Genomic DNA, 14,212 nt, shown 5'->3' with positions numbered 1-14,212 from the left:
CAGAACGAGTGTCATACATGACACCATGTTGGTGACGTGGGAGCACATCCACATCAGAAGAGCCAGTGTCACGTGTGGTAGAAAGCCAGGCAGGCTTCCAGGAAACGGGCTGAGCCCACGGGCGGAGGGAAGACGGGGAGAGGAAGAGGGAAACGGTTCAGTGATGATGTGTCACACACAGACATGACCGACTCAGCTCCGTGTCCACAGGATAAAGTGGGGTGGCCGGGTGGAGGAGGATGAGCACCCCTGGAGCCAGGGGCCTGCGTTCCAACACCCTCCTCCCCCTTGCACGCACTGGGCATTTTAACAAAGCCCACATTCGTGTCTTACACAAACGTTTACTGAGCATGTACTTGGTGCCCAGCGCTGTGCTGGGCACTGCAGACACAGCGGTGAGCAAAAGGGTAGTTCAAGGTCAGTGCTGGATGTGAAACTGAAACGGACTGCATTGCAGGGAAAGGGACGCTTCCCTGAGAGATGGGTGCTTTGCAGGCACAGGTGACAGCGGGTGCAGAGCCCTGAGGTGGGATGAGCTTGGCCTCCAAGGCCGAGGCCGAGGCGGGTGAAGGGGGCGGAGGAGGACTTGATGCGACTGGGGGAGGCAGGCAGAGGCCGGAGTGTTCAGAGCCTGCGGGCCTGAGCCAGGGGTTCAGGTCTTGTTCTAACCACCATGGAAAGCCACGGGAGTTTTATAGAGGAGCGACTTCGCAGCATGCTTGCTTTTACGCTTTTTAAAAAAGTTTTATTTAAGAACAACGCACCGAGAAAGGAATCAGGTATGTTTTTAAAGAACACTTTGGCTGCGGGGTGGAGAGTGGATTGCAGGCGAGGGGGAGCCACCTGAACTCTGCGAGCCTGTCTGCACGGATGCAAGGCGGTGAGAAGGAACGCCCGCCCGTGCAGGGCCCGGTGACGGGTGCGGAGCGGTGCCCTTCGGGCTCCTGGGCGCGGAAGGAGCGGCTGGAATGCGAGGGCCGCGCCTGGGGCCGGTAGGGTGGCGCCCGGCAGGCAGCCCTCCAAGCCCGCGGCACAGACCTGGGGGCGGCGTCGGAAGCCGGCACCCGCCGTTGCTCGCGAAGGCGGCCGCTGGGCGGCGCTAGGGCCCAGCGCGGCCCGAACCGGAGGAGGCCCTGCCCGCTCGGCAGCTCGGCGCTCGGCAGCGCGGGCCTGCGGGGGGCGGGGCGGGGCGCGGGGGCGGGGCCCCGGCGAGCGGCGCCCGGCTCCCTAGACGACGGCGCGAGGCCGGGCCTGCGTGCGGGGGCGGGGCCGCGGCGAGCCGGGCAGGGGCGCGGGTGGCGGCGGCGCGGGGCGCCGGACCTGGCGGGGCCATGAGCGCCGCCCGGCCCCAGTTCAGCATCGATGACGCCTTCGAACTGTCCCTGGAGGACGCGGGCCCGGGGCCCGAGTCCAGCGGGGTCGCCCGCTTCGGGCCGCTGCACTTCGAGCGCCGGGCGCGGTTCGAGGCGGCCGACGAGGACAAGCAGTCCCGGCTGCGCTACCAGGTGACCGGCCCGGCCCTCCTCACCCCCGCCCGGCTCCGGGCGGGACCCCGGCCGGACCTGGAGGACCCCGGCTCTGGGAGAACCTGCCGAGAGGCCCTGGCCGGAGTGGGAGGCCGCCCCGCGACGCGGCCCCTAATGGAGCCCGGCCCAGACCCTCTCGGCTCCGATGCTGGTCCCCAGCCGCCGCCCGAGCGCCCAGGGACCGGCCCCGGGGGCGCCCTCCCAGCCCCGCCGCGGGCCTCGCCGCCCCCCCTGGGCGCCGCCCCCTCCCTCCTCGGATGTGAGGAGGGAGCTGGGGAGCCCTTCGGTGCCTGGACCAGACCTCGTCCATGTTCAGGGCAACCAGATGCTCTGGCAGGAACCTGCGCCCCCTCTTCTGTTCCGAAGGCTCCATCCCTCCGCCCCCCGCTCGCAGGAGCCCTTGCCCACCTCGACTCCCTCCAGCTGGAAATCCCCCTTTTCCCAGGTGACCTCCACCAACCCTAGGATCCTTTTCGTGGCGACTTGGACCAGATTCTTGTGCCCCAAACCGGGAAACCACGGGCCTGCCCTTCCCTGCACCCCAGATCCAGAGCCTCTGAAATACCATCCCAACAGTTCCCCCCTGTCCCCCAAACCTGGGCTAGCCCCTGGCCCCGGGACCTACGCTGGGAGCCCTCCACCCGCCCCTGCGCTCCTGCCCCCAGAGCCTCCAGCTCCCACCCACTACCTGGTTTCGGTTTGATGATTCACAAACCCGTTCTGCTCCGCCGGGAGGTGGGGGGGGGGGGGGGGAGGCAGGCAGCTGTGTGGCCGGGCTTTCCTCCTGGCCCAGGGGGAGTGAGGAAGGGCCTGAGCAGTGACCCTGAGCCCTGTGTTCTGGAATAGAACCTGGAGAACGATGAGGAAGGAACCCAGGTGTCTCCGGAGCCAGATGGGGGAGTCAACACCAGGTCAGGGCCAGGTGGGGACCCACCCTGTACCCCTGTGGCTGTGCCTCTGGCTCCCGTTCAGTCCACCTCTGCCCACTCAGCTCTCACACCCTATCCCACAAGGACCCCTAGCCTGATCCCCATTCTCCTGGGTTTCCCTGTCCTGCAGGGTCACCCTACCCTAGTGCCAGCCTCACCCACCCACCCCCACCAGCCTCTTCATCCTGCAGAAAACCCAGCTTGGTCTGGCCCCTACCTTCCCCCAGGTCACACGTCCTGCAGGAATCCCTAGCTCGAACCCCCAACCTTCCACCTCAGTCTGCAGAAACCCCCCCAGCCCTTGAATTCCCTTGATCCCATCCCTGACAGGGCCCCCTATCCTGCAGGAACACCCAGCCCTAGTCCCTCTCCCTCCCCAGCCACGTGATCATGACTCCCCTTCCCTCCCACTGGGCCCGCCTGTCCTGCAGGGATTCTGGCCGAACGTCCTCCGTCCGCAGCTCCCAGTGGTCCTTCAGCACCATCAGCAACAGCACCCAGCGCTCCTACAACGCCTGTTGCAGGTGAGTGCCCACCTCCTTGCCACCCACGGCAGAGCCCAGGACAGAGCCCTCTGGCTCAGGGAGGGTGGGCCCCCTGTCACCCTTCACACCCACCTGCTCTCCTGCTCCCCAGCTGGACTCAGCACCCTTTGATCCAGAAGAACCGCAAGGTAGTGCTGGCCTCCTTCCTGCTGCTGCTGCTGGGGTTGGGTGAGTGTCCCCGAGCCCCTGGGACGGGTCCGCCCTCCTCTGCAGGCTCTGCATTCCCTTGGCACAGAGCCTCCCAGCATCCTGAGGAGGCAGCTGGCTGCCATCACCCCCCTCCCCCCCGTTACAGGTGAGGCGTTTAATCCGTTTACTCTGTGTCTGCTTCGAACCAGGTGCAGGGCAGGCTTATCTTGCTCACCTTACAGAGGTCACACAGCCAGGAAGAGGTAGGGTCGCCACCCAGAACCTGGGCGTAGGGCCCAATGCTCAGGGAGGTGCCCGTTCTCATGGGCCAGGGATGCTGAGTGCCCGGCCAGCCTGATCCACAGGACACCTGTCACTCCCAGTTCTCTGGAGTCTGAGAGCTGACGAGGACCTCTCTTCCACCCCACCCCACCCCCATTGCTCAGATAGGAAAACAGGCCCAGAGCAGGCAGATCTCACAGCCAGATGTTTTCTGACTCCTCACTTTTCCTTCAATGGGGCTGAGGAGTCGGGGTCCCCAGAAAGGTTCTAGGGTTGGGATCAAGAGGGGCCCATAAGGAGGCCCCCACTGTGGCAGCTGCCCTCCCTCCTCCAGGAAGGTCACGTCACCTGGACAGAAAGTCGAGCAGCATCGTTGCCTCAGCTCTGGGTGTCTGTGTGCAGGGGAGGGAGCGGCCACTTCTCCAATGCCGGCACACAGAGCACTGGTCACACTAGCCACCTGCCTTACCTCATTTTATCCTCTCAGCACCCAGCAGGGCGGGCATGATGATCAGTCCAGAAAGAAGGACACAGACTCGGGCAGGTGAAGGGACTTTCTCAGGTCACAGCTAAGACGTAGATGAGCTGGGATTTAAACCCACATTAATGACATCGCCAGGCCTGGCATTCCCATAAAGGGCCTTTGTAGGCATTAGAAACAGATGCCTACTCTGAGTGGGCAGAGCCCACAGCCCTAAGCCAGGGTGCAGGGAGTGAGTTCCAGCCCCCATTAAATCCTTTTTGAGGTGCTCTGTACAGGGCAAAACCACATAACAGTTCATAGAGGCTCCTCAAGTCTCTGTGCCGTACCCCCCACACCATTGCTGCAGAGCCCAGCTCCTCACCTCTCCCCATCCCACCTTATACCTGGGGGCCCAGGACTCTTTCGGTCTGAAAAGTTGATCCAGCCTGACCTGTCCACTTCCCCAGCGTCCACTGTCCTCAGCCAAAGCCCACGGCTGTCCCCTGGCTACAGGCCTTGCCAACTCCTCAAGCCTGGGCTCTTGTCTCTGCAGTCTCACCAAAAGCGGGGAGCTCCTAGAAAGCCCAGGCTCCCTCCAGACTGTTCCCTCTCTGCCTGCGCGACACCCATAGCAAAGCGTCTGGTCAGAATGCCACTCCCTTCCAAGTGTAGCCCTGAGCAAATTACTTCCCCTCTCTGTGCCTCAGCTTCATCTTCTGAGAAGTGGGCATAATCTATGCCTCATTCGGTCAAGGTGACAAAGTGTGCATGTAACACACTTAGCCCAGCGGCTGGCAGCACCTGGAACGTGTCTGCTAAACGTAAACTGCCATTGCTCCTGCTGCCCCTGCTCAGCTTAGGCGGACTGCCTCCAAGAAGCGCCTCCCTGACCCCCAGGCTCCCATTTGTCTCTTCTGACCCCACATATCCCAACCACTGGGGCAGCAGCTTGGAGGTTCTTGTTGGTCGCTCTACTAGGGAAGGGCCATGAGGGCAGAGACCTCATCTGCCCCCCCCTGCACCCCCCAGGGATTCCCAATACCAAGTGCTCCAAAATGTTTGTTGACTGACGCAAAGACCACACCAAGGAGCAGATCAAAGTCTCTCCTTACAGACATTTCCCAGGGCCTGCCAGGGCCCTTGCTCTGAAAACAGTTTGGCGAGCTGCCCAGGAACCTTCAGCTCAGGTGGGGGAACTCCATTCCTCGGGCCTCAGCCATGTTGGGGGTTGCGGTTGGAGGTCCCAGCTCCTGCCCCTGTTCCCGCCCTCACCCTTGCGGCCCCGTCTGTGTGCAGTGCTGATCCTGGTCGGCGTGGGACTGGAGGTGGCCCCCTCACCAGGTGAGCGCCCCCCCACTCCGCAGGCCGCGCTCACTCCTCTTGTGCCCAGCGATCCTTGGCAAGCCCGCTCCCCTCCCATTACTCACCACCCTCCCTGCCAGAGGTGCCTCCCTGCCCTGACCTGGCCCCTCCTCTCCTCCCGAAGGTGTCTCCAGCGCCATCTTCTTCGTGCCAGGCTTCCTGCTGCTGGTCCCGGGAGGTGCGAGCCGGCGGGGCGGGGGCGGGGCCTGGGGCGGGGGCGGGGCGGGGCCTGGGGGCGGGGCGGGCCTGGGAGGGTGGGCGAGCGCAGGCGCTGACTGGCCCCGCCCACAGTCTACCACGTGATCTTCATCTACTGCGCGGTCAAGGGCCACCGGGGTTTCCAGTTCTTCTACCTGCCCTACTTTGAGAAGTGAGCCGCCAGTGGACAGCCGGACAGCAGGAATCCACGGCGGCCCCGCGGCCTCCTCTCGTCCCCAGGGGGCGCTCTCGGCCATTGTCCAGTCCGGAGTTTGCTCAGGAAGTTTGGGGCCTGCCGACCCTGCGCCCATTACCTGGGCCAGGAAAGTCGCCCCTTGCCTGCTCTGTGCCTTAACTTATCCTCGGGCCCTGGGACTACTGAGTGGTGGTGTACGCTAATAAAAGGGGTGCCTCTGTCCAGCGAAGAATTGCTCTTTCCTTCCAACCTGCCCGCAGCCCCTGCCGCAAAGGCCGCCCCCGGGACTGAAGGGCGCCAGGACCACCCCTCCCCGCGCTGTGCACAGGGCAGCCCTGATGCTCCAAGACTTGCCCGCTGCGCGTTATGGGCAGAGCTGGATCCTCGGGCTCTTCGGCCCTGAAAGCCCGGGGGGGCTCTTCCAGCCTCCCCATTGCCCCAGCCCCTTTTTCCACCTGTAGGGGCAGCATTAGTTCCTGTCCTGGCCAAGGGCGCTCCGATGACGCAGGCCTGGGGCCTGGAGGCTGCTACCCTGGTTCCAGTCTGGCTCTGGGGCCCTGGGCGGCCACAGCCAGCTCTGAATGTGGGCCATGACAAGGCAGCAGCCCAGCCCCCTCCACCCACTGCCCTACTTCCGAGGCCCCAGGGTGGGGAGGAAGGAGACAAAGGACAGGATAAGGGCTTTGGGCAGTGAGCTCGGTGATCAGAGACTCTGAGAACCACAGAACACTGGGAACAGGCCGTCTCAGGATTTTGAAAAATCCAAATATCTCAGAATCTTAAGAACAAGGAAACAAAATCTTTGAGAACCTGACATCTGAGATCATAAGCGCTACCATTTATCAAACTCTTAGAAGGCACCGGGACCTATGCTAAGCACTTAATACAGGTTATTTCTGGTCCTCACTTCCTCACCCCATTTTACAGATGAAAGACCCAGAGAGGTTGACTCCCCCAAGGGCAAAGTTAGGGTCATAGCCAGGGTTCCATGGCACCAGTGGGGCAGAGAAGCGCACTGAGCTGGTGGTCACCAACTGGCCAACCTCAGGGCTGGATGAGCACTTGTGAGCTGAGGAGACCCTGTTCATGTAATTCCATGTTTGCAGTCTGTCCCCCAGGAAAACATGAGTGCCATTAGGGGTTTGGCTTGGTCCGGCCTCCACTATGTATGCAGCAGCCAGGACAGTGCCTTTGGATTTCTGTGACTTTGGGGGGGGAAATGAACACCCAGACCCCTGCTCTCGCTCCTGTTCTCCTGGCCCACCCACACTTCCAACCTGCGGCCCCCTAGTCAAGACACTTTTTGGAGCACCGCTGGGATGCAGGAACTGCTAAGTCACTGGTTCTTAAACTAGCTGAAATGAAAAGCAATTTTCATTTCTAATTTTGTCATGAATCAATACTTGAAGATAAAATAAAAACTAGAAAAGTGAAACAAAAAACCAAGATATAAAGAATCAAGCCACAGTTTGTATTACCAGATTAATCAGACGTAAAATTACATTCCGATAAATATAATCAGAACAAACATGGGGAAAAAGCACGCAAACTAGTCACTGAAAGTAAGCAACACTATGCTCAGAACTTTTTGTTATTCCACAATCTTAGCAAAGTGTCCTCAGAAATGGTGATTTTCCGTATTACACGGCTCAGGAGTCAGCAAGCTGTAGTCCACAGGCCCAACAGAGCCCCCAAGCTAAGAAGGGTTCTCACATTTTTGTAACAGTTGGGAAAAGTCAAGGAATAATAAATAGAAGATTTTTGAACTCATAGAAGTTTATAAAATTCAAACTTCCTTGATCAATAAATCAAGTTTAATTAATTCTTTATTGACGTTCCAATACAGCCACACTCATTTGTTTATGTGTAGACTCTGGCTGATGGGTGACCCAGACTACAAGCACAGTGAGCAGCTGCAGCCTCAAATCTTGACTATCCAGCCCTTTACAGAAAACATATGCCAACCCTGGAGCTGAAGTACGGTAGCAATCATCTCAGGTAGAAACTATAGTTTAACTTTAACCCTGCTGTTTGGTTTCTGTACTTATTTGTTTGCTAAAATAATAGAAAAGTTATTTTGATTCTCTGAATTATATAAATCACCCCATTCGATTGAATACCCTATTGATTGTACTGTGAATATCCCATTGGTTGTGGTCATACTGGTCTTAGCACATTTAGACTAGTTTTCGTGCTTTCTTTTTCCCCATGTTTGTTCTGATTATATTTGTTGGAATGTAATTTTATGTCTGATTAATCTGGTAATACAAACTGTGGCTTGATTCTTTATATCTTGGTTTTTTGTTTCACTTTTCTAGTTTTTATTTTATCTACCTCAGTGTAAGAGAGACACATCGACTGGTTGCCTCCCGCACGCACTCTGACCTGGGCCAGGGATTGAACCTGCAACCCAGGTACATGCCCTTGGCTGGGAATTGAACTTGTGACCCTTTGGTTCTCGGGCCGGCACTCTCACCACTGGGCAACACCAGCAGGGCTACATTAGAACTTTAAACGTTTGATTGGGGGTCTGTCAAAGGGTTCCTCCCTCCCTTCCACTCTCTCGGAAAAGCAATGGAAAAAGTATCCTCAGGTGAGGATCAACAACAACAACACTGAAGCCTCCCCTCCCGCCTTCCATTTTGCTTTGTCTATTATTTCAGTCCCTTCTTGTTTTTAAATCCCCCAAATAAAATTTGTAAAGTAAATGCTTCTTTAAATCCACCAATGTGTTTCCTGGTTTCTTTCCTGACTGTTACTTGGTACACATTCTGCTTTCATTCTGGATGGAAGTTCCTTCTCACGGGAGCCGTCCCTTCAATGCGAGATATGGGTGGAACCCCTTTCGCTTTCCTTTTGTATTCTGCAGTTTCACTGAGATGCAGCTAACTTTTTTTTTTTTTTTTTTGAGAAGATAAAGGATCTGTGTTTATTTCCGGGTAGATATACATTTAATTTTATTTATTCTTCTCTGGCTCCCGTGTGCTCCTTCAGTCTGGGCACTTGTCTTTGTGGGAAAACTTCATCTCTCTGAATATGGCTTCATGCCCTTCTCTCTGTTTTCTCCTTTTGAAACTCCTAATGACTTGTAATTACCCTTTAAATTTTTCCCATCTTTTTATCCTTCAGTGCTACCTTAGTGGTGATTTCTCAGGTAATAGTTTCTAGTTCATTAATCCTCTCTAATCTGTTTCTAATCTGCTGTTTAACTTATTGATAATTTTTTTCATTCCAATGTCTATATCCTTTATTTTTAGAAGTTCTATTGTTAGCTTTTGAAATCTCCCTGTTCAGTTTTAATACTATCCTGTTGCTGCATATTGGTCTCTCTTCCTTCTTTTATCTCAGTACTAGAGGCCTGGTGCACGAAATTCATGCATGGGTGCGGTCAGTCCCTAGGCCTGGCCGGCGATCGATGCAAAAGCTTCTGGTGTGGAAGAGCAGGTACCAGCTGACCTCTGGGCCCTGGGCAGCACCTGGCTTCATCTTCAGAAGTGACAGTGTGTGTGTGTGTGTGTGTGTGTGTGTGTGTGTGTTTTAAGTCCTATGTGCCTGGATTGAAAGTGTGCCCTCTTCAGCAATTGCTTTCCTATTTCTTCAGCTTTCCATGCCATGGGGACAGACCACACTCCTGTTTGACGTGCAGGCCTGTGTTCTGGGCTCTCTAGGGTAACTTTTCCTGCTCAAGTCCCTGGACATCTGTACCCCTGCTAATTCCTCAGGCTGGTCAGTGGAAGTATATTTTGGTTCCCTTTTCAAGTACAGGATACCCTGTTGAGACCCTTGAATGTACTTAGGGTCATGTCTTGCTCCTCAGCCTCTTACTGTCTTTGGTCCCTCCTGGGTGTTAGAGGCCAGGCTCTCAACCCTCCGGTCTGAAGCCCCCACAGTGTCCACTCCCTCCCATCACCCAGCTTGGAGTTCTCTCTTTGTCTTTGGGACCTAAGGTTATCCCTCTTTTTTCTTTCAAGTTCAGCATTTTTTTAAAAACATTCTACACACAAGCAGTAGGAGGCCACCCTCTCAATCTTCCCCCAAAAACTGCCCCTCTTTTTAAAATCCTCACCCGAGGATATGCATATTGATTTTAGAGAGGGGGGAAGGGAGAGAGAGAGAAACATTGATGTGAGAGAGAGCCTCAATGGGTCGCCTTGCACACATGCCCTGACCAAGAATGGAACCCACAACTAGGCATGTGTCCTGACTGAGAACTGAACTCGCAACCTTTCAGTATAAGAGGTACCAACTGAGCCACATCTGCCAGGGCAAAACTGACCCATTTTTTAACGCTGCCCGTGCCAGGTAGCTCCGTACCCTCCGAGGGACCAGAGAGACCCCAATCTTGCTCATCCTGGGGAATGACAGGCAGCTGAGCGTGGGTTTTCTCTTAGCACCTCGGGTGGGAAGGAGATGAAGATGGGGGTGGTCAGGGGACAAGCCAAGTTGCCAGCCAGGTGGTGTCAGGGGCAGAAGTCTGCTGGTCTCTTCCATCCTGGGGCCTCGGGGGAGGGTGTGCGGCATGAACCCTGCTGGAGCCTCAGTGGGTGAAAAGCATCATCACAAACTCTGCAGAAGAGATGGCCCGTGCAGGTCAGGGATCCCAGGAGGCGCTGGGCTCAGCCTGGGGGCTGGCGGGTGGGGGAAGCACCCGGGTGCGGGCAGGACACTTACCATTGAAGTCCACGGTGCCATCCCCATTGAGGTCCACATTTCGGAGCATCTCCTCCAGCTCAGGATCCGCCAGCGGCTCCCCCAGCAGAGCCGGTGCGGCCTGTCGCAGCTCTGCCACTGTGATTCGTCCATCCCTGTCCCTGTCAAACTAGGATCGCGGCAGGGTTCAGCCCCTCCCACCCAAAGCCATCCCCACCTTGCCACGCGCTGTGCTAGGGCGCCCTACCTCCCATAGTCCAAACCCTCCCTCTCCTGCTCCTGGAAGCCTCCCTGAGTGGACCCCCAGCGCGGGGGAGCCACATCCTCTCCAACCCCTCCCTGGCCCTGGTTCCCATCTCTGCAGGGCTCTGGGCCTCCCTGGGCTGAGCCCCCCGCCCCATCTACGTCCCTCCTGGCCTGGGTGGGGATCCCATAAGGATGCCGTCCAGCCGCCCACGCAGCGCCCGCCTCGCCGCCTCGCCCCACACCTCTCGGAAGGCGATGCGCAGCTCCCGCACCCCCAGCATGTGCGCCGTCTCCTCCCTCAGCTTCGGGGCCATCAGTTCCACAAACTCCTCGAAGTCCACACAGCCACCCCCTGCAGACCCAAGCAGAGCGTCACCATGGGGGCTGGGGCCCTGGGAGGGACAGCAGGAGGGCCAGTCCCTCCTGGCTCTCCCTACATCCAGGAAAGAATGAACACGCAGCATCCATACCCTCAGGGGGGTAGGAGGCTGGAGCCCCACTGTCTGCTGGGGGTACACTCCGTGAAGCCCCCCGGGGGGCAGGGCGGGGGAAGAGACCAGGCTTTGGAACCAGACAGCCCCTGGTCCCAGCCCTGGCTCTGCGGCCGCTGGTGCGTGGCCTTGGGTAACTGACTGAACTGCCCTCCTCACCCTAGGCTGGGGGCAAGAGCGCCGAGCGATGCTCGCAGGGCTGGAGCTCATGGCTTTCACTTATGTGGACCCCTGTGGGCAGCAATAAATGCCCCTAAAGAAATGTACCCATGTTGCCCCTTGGTCTAAGATACCATCTATACTAATAAAAGGGTAATATGCTAATTAGACTGGACGTCTTCTGGACAAAGCCACAGTGGCAGGGGCCGAGGCAGAGGTGGTTAGGGGTGACCAGGCCGGCAGGGGAGGGCAGTTAGAGGGATCAGGCTGGCAGGGGAGGGCAGTTACAGGAATCAGGCTGGCAGGGGAGAGCAGTTAGGGGGATCAGGCAGGCAGGCAGAGTGATTAGGGCAGGCAGGCAGGTGAGCTGTTAGGAGCCAGAGGTCCTGGATTGTGAGAGGGATGTCCGACTGCTGGTTTAGGCCCTATCCCTGGGGCCTAAACTGGCAGTTGGACATCCTCCAAGGGATTCTGGATTGGAGAGGTTGCAGGTCAGGCTGAGGGACCCCCACCCCCACCCTGTGCACGAATTTCGTGCACCGGGCCTCTAGTCAATTATAAAAAAAACACCGATTGTCAAATAACAGTTTTGGGGAAAGAAAGGAGCATAAACCGAAATGTCCACATGAATTGTAAGTCGCATCCCACTCTGGAGCCAAAAAGGTGTCCTGGAAGGGAGGTGACTCTGATGTTTGACAGATCAGCTAATGATAACCACAGTGTCCGCCCTTCCTACGTTTAATCACTGGAGTGGCCAAGATTCTGTCGCACTAGGCCTCACTGAAGCTCAGGAGGCTCTTTTTAGGGGGCAGGGGGTGGGGGGAACTGGGGGAGAGATGGCCAGCCAGCAGGAGGCATTTCCTCACAACGTCAGAGGTAGGCTTCTTCAACCCGTCACCATCAAGCCCCAAGGTCTCTCTTGAATGCCCAGTGCCTTCCTTGCCCCCTGGTATCCCTGCAGCTGAAGGGGCCAATGTCAAACTGTCCTGGAAACTGTCATCTCCCTGCCCCACCCCCATCCCCCCGCTGGACGCTTAGGGCCGCCCAGGCAGGTGGGGTCAGGCACTGACTTCGCATCTTGACGTGCTGGGAGACCTCAATGAGCTCCATCTCCGTGGGCATGTAGCCCAGCGTCCGCATGCAGGTGCCCAGGTCCCGGTAGCCAATGTAGCCGTCACGGTCAGTGTCAAACTCCTCGAAGGCGGCCTGCAGCTCTGCAGGGGAGGGAGGTCAGGCCCAGGAGCCAGGCTCAGGGACACCCCCCACCCGCTGCCTCCAGGAAAGGTCACTCACCGTCCAGCTCCTCGGGGCCCAGCTCTCGGTCCTGCAGGGGCACAGTCCAGCATGTCCCAGGGCCAGCCCACTCCAGCCCCCACCCACACTGGCCTGGGCAGGGCCAGTTCCACAAGGGCAGGAGAAGGCAGCTGAAGACCTGTGGGCCCCAGGAAAAGAGACAACCCCGCTTCCTGCTCCTGGGGTCCTGAGTTCTCACAGAACCTGGGTCTGAGGTTCGGCTCCACTGACCAGGCCAACCCAAGACCTGTGCTTCTTCAGACTCCAGATACCCTGCCCCAGGGTCCAGAGGCGAAGGGGCAGGAGGCCTGAGCTCCAGGGTCATGGTAGGCTGAACCTGGGGGGCAAGTTCCACCCCCACTCCCAGGCCCCCAGCCCTGCCCAGGCCCCACCTGACCTTCCCGAAGATGTGGTTGAGCAGGGGCCCATATGTCTTCTGAGCAGCATCCTGCCAGGGGGCAGGACGATGCCGGCGGGACTGGCGACAAGAGGCCGACCTGGGGGCTGCAGGGGCTGGCTCCTCCTGTCCTCCTGTCCTCGAGGGGCTCTTGCTGCCCCCTGAGGCCTCAGGGCACTGGATGGGGGTCTGCTTCCCAGAACTGTCAGTGCCTTTCCGGGACCCTTGGAGCCCCCTCTCCCTCTTGCTTCTCCTCCTGGTCAAGGGTTGTCCCTCAGCACCACTGCTGGGAGCCATGACGCCCACGGGGGACTTTTGGGGGCTGGAGGCCAGGGCTGGGCCATGCTGCCCCCTCACCTGCGCTGTGGCCATGTGCAGACGGGCGACCGGGCTCAGAGATGCAGCACGAGGAAGCACCCTTGGCTCTCGGGACGCATAAAGCTGCTTATACGCCCTGAGAGCGGATGGCCTGGGATCAGGGTCTGAGGGGATTAGGCTAAGTGAGGTAGGCAGCCCAGACCCTAATCGGGGCCCTCTGGCCGCATGGCCAGGGCAGAGCCAGATGGGGAACTGTTCTCAGCAACAATGAGTGCCAGGACACGGTGGCTGTAATGAGCTTCAGACTGCTGCTCTGCCCACTGACGAGCTGCATGACCCAGCCAATTCCCCTCTCTAAGCCTCAGCTGTCTTATCTATAAAATGGGGCAATATTGCTGAAGAGTCAAGGACTCGGCCCAGTTGTGTGACGTGGGCAGAGCGTCACTAGGAGAGGACAAGAGAAGGCAGCTCAGGCCGGAGGAAGAGTGTCCGCAAAGGCTGGGAGGTGGGCAGTGTAGGCTCAATGGCGCCCTGCGGCCCCCGCCTGGGTGACATCCTGGCTGGAGCAGAGAGTGTATGAAAGTGAGGAAGAGCGGCCTTGGATGCTGGATTTAGGGACGTGGCGGTGAGGTCAGAGGAGTGGACCCCGAGGAGTCCCAGCACCTGCACTGGGCTGGAGAGACTCATGGCGAGGAGGTTGCAGCCATCTGGCGTTTTCAAGAATTCGGGGCCTGGTTGGTCACTTGGCCCTACTGGGCCGAGGTTAGGGTTTCCCGGTGAGCCGCCCCATGAATGATTGATGTCCTCTCAGCTTGGGTTTCATGCCGGCCGCCTTAGCGCCGCCGGGCGCCATGCAGCAGGCCCCGGCGTGGGGCCCTGCAGACGGCTGGACCTCGGGGCAGCCAGGCACGCCCTGCTCCTTGCAGCCAGCAGCCGCCCTCACAGGTAAGCCAAGCCAGGGCTCTGATGGGCAGGGGCTGGAGCCTGCAGAGTGGGGTCTGCCAAGCAAAAGCCCTGGGTGGGCTGCT

The 14,212-nt window shown here is 58.4% G+C and overlaps 2 protein-coding genes across 4 annotated transcripts; one reads left to right on the top strand and one right to left on the bottom strand.

Annotated features, from left to right (window-relative positions):
* The first annotated feature begins 1,240 nt into the window (after positions 1-1,240).
* Positions 1,241-5,858, top strand: TMEM134 (transmembrane protein 134). Of its 3 annotated transcripts, none has more exons than XM_081099152.1 (7): positions 1,241-1,505; positions 2,373-2,448; positions 2,887-2,979; positions 3,092-3,168; positions 4,989-5,215; positions 5,361-5,414; positions 5,528-5,858. In XM_081099152.1, exons 1-7 carry the CDS (start codon positions 1,363-1,365, stop codon positions 5,608-5,610), a joined length of 753 nt encoding a protein of 250 aa, XP_080955278.1. In that variant the 5' UTR covers positions 1,241-1,362; the 3' UTR covers positions 5,611-5,858. The 3 variants fall into 3 exon arrangements, with proteins under 3 accessions (XP_080955278.1, XP_080955280.1, XP_080955279.1); XM_081099153.1 differs by having other exon boundaries at positions 1,246-1,505; positions 2,373-2,437; positions 5,171-5,215; XM_081099154.1 differs by lacking the exon at positions 4,989-5,215 and having other exon boundaries at positions 1,243-1,505; positions 2,373-2,437.
* Positions 5,859-9,615: 3,757 nt separating this feature from the next.
* Positions 9,616-13,238, bottom strand: CABP4 (calcium binding protein 4; the record flags this gene model as incomplete). The annotated part of the gene is made up of 6 exons (XM_081099151.1): positions 9,616-10,196; positions 10,302-10,449; positions 10,769-10,878; positions 12,247-12,390; positions 12,470-12,500; positions 12,867-13,238. 6 exons carry the CDS (start codon positions 13,236-13,238, stop codon positions 10,168-10,170), a joined length of 834 nt encoding a protein of 277 aa, XP_080955277.1. The 3' UTR covers positions 9,616-10,167.
* Between the last annotated feature and the right edge of the window lie 974 nt (positions 13,239-14,212).

The sequence above is a fragment of the Myotis nattereri genome (genome assembly GCF_964212035.1).
Source record: "Myotis nattereri genome assembly, chromosome: 9".
In the NCBI taxonomy this organism is placed as follows: Eukaryota; Metazoa; Chordata; class Mammalia; order Chiroptera; family Vespertilionidae; genus Myotis; species Myotis nattereri.
The sequence above is the reverse complement of the archived record's forward strand: the minus strand, read 5'-3'. Positions and strand labels throughout refer to the sequence as shown.

Bases quoted from the DNA above. Each gene is read 5' to 3' on its own strand.
- TMEM134 (XM_081099152.1), top strand. From the start codon at position 1,363: ATGACGCCTTCGAACTGTCCCTGGAGGACGCGGGCCCGGGGCCCGAGT. The intron at 5,216-5,360 runs GTGAGCGCCCCC...CTCCTCCCGAAG, and splicing joins GGAGGTGGCCCCCTCACCAG to GTGTCTCCAGCGCCATCTTC. The intron at 5,415-5,527 runs GTGCGAGCCGGC...CCCCGCCCACAG, and splicing joins CCTGCTGCTGGTCCCGGGAG to TCTACCACGTGATCTTCATC.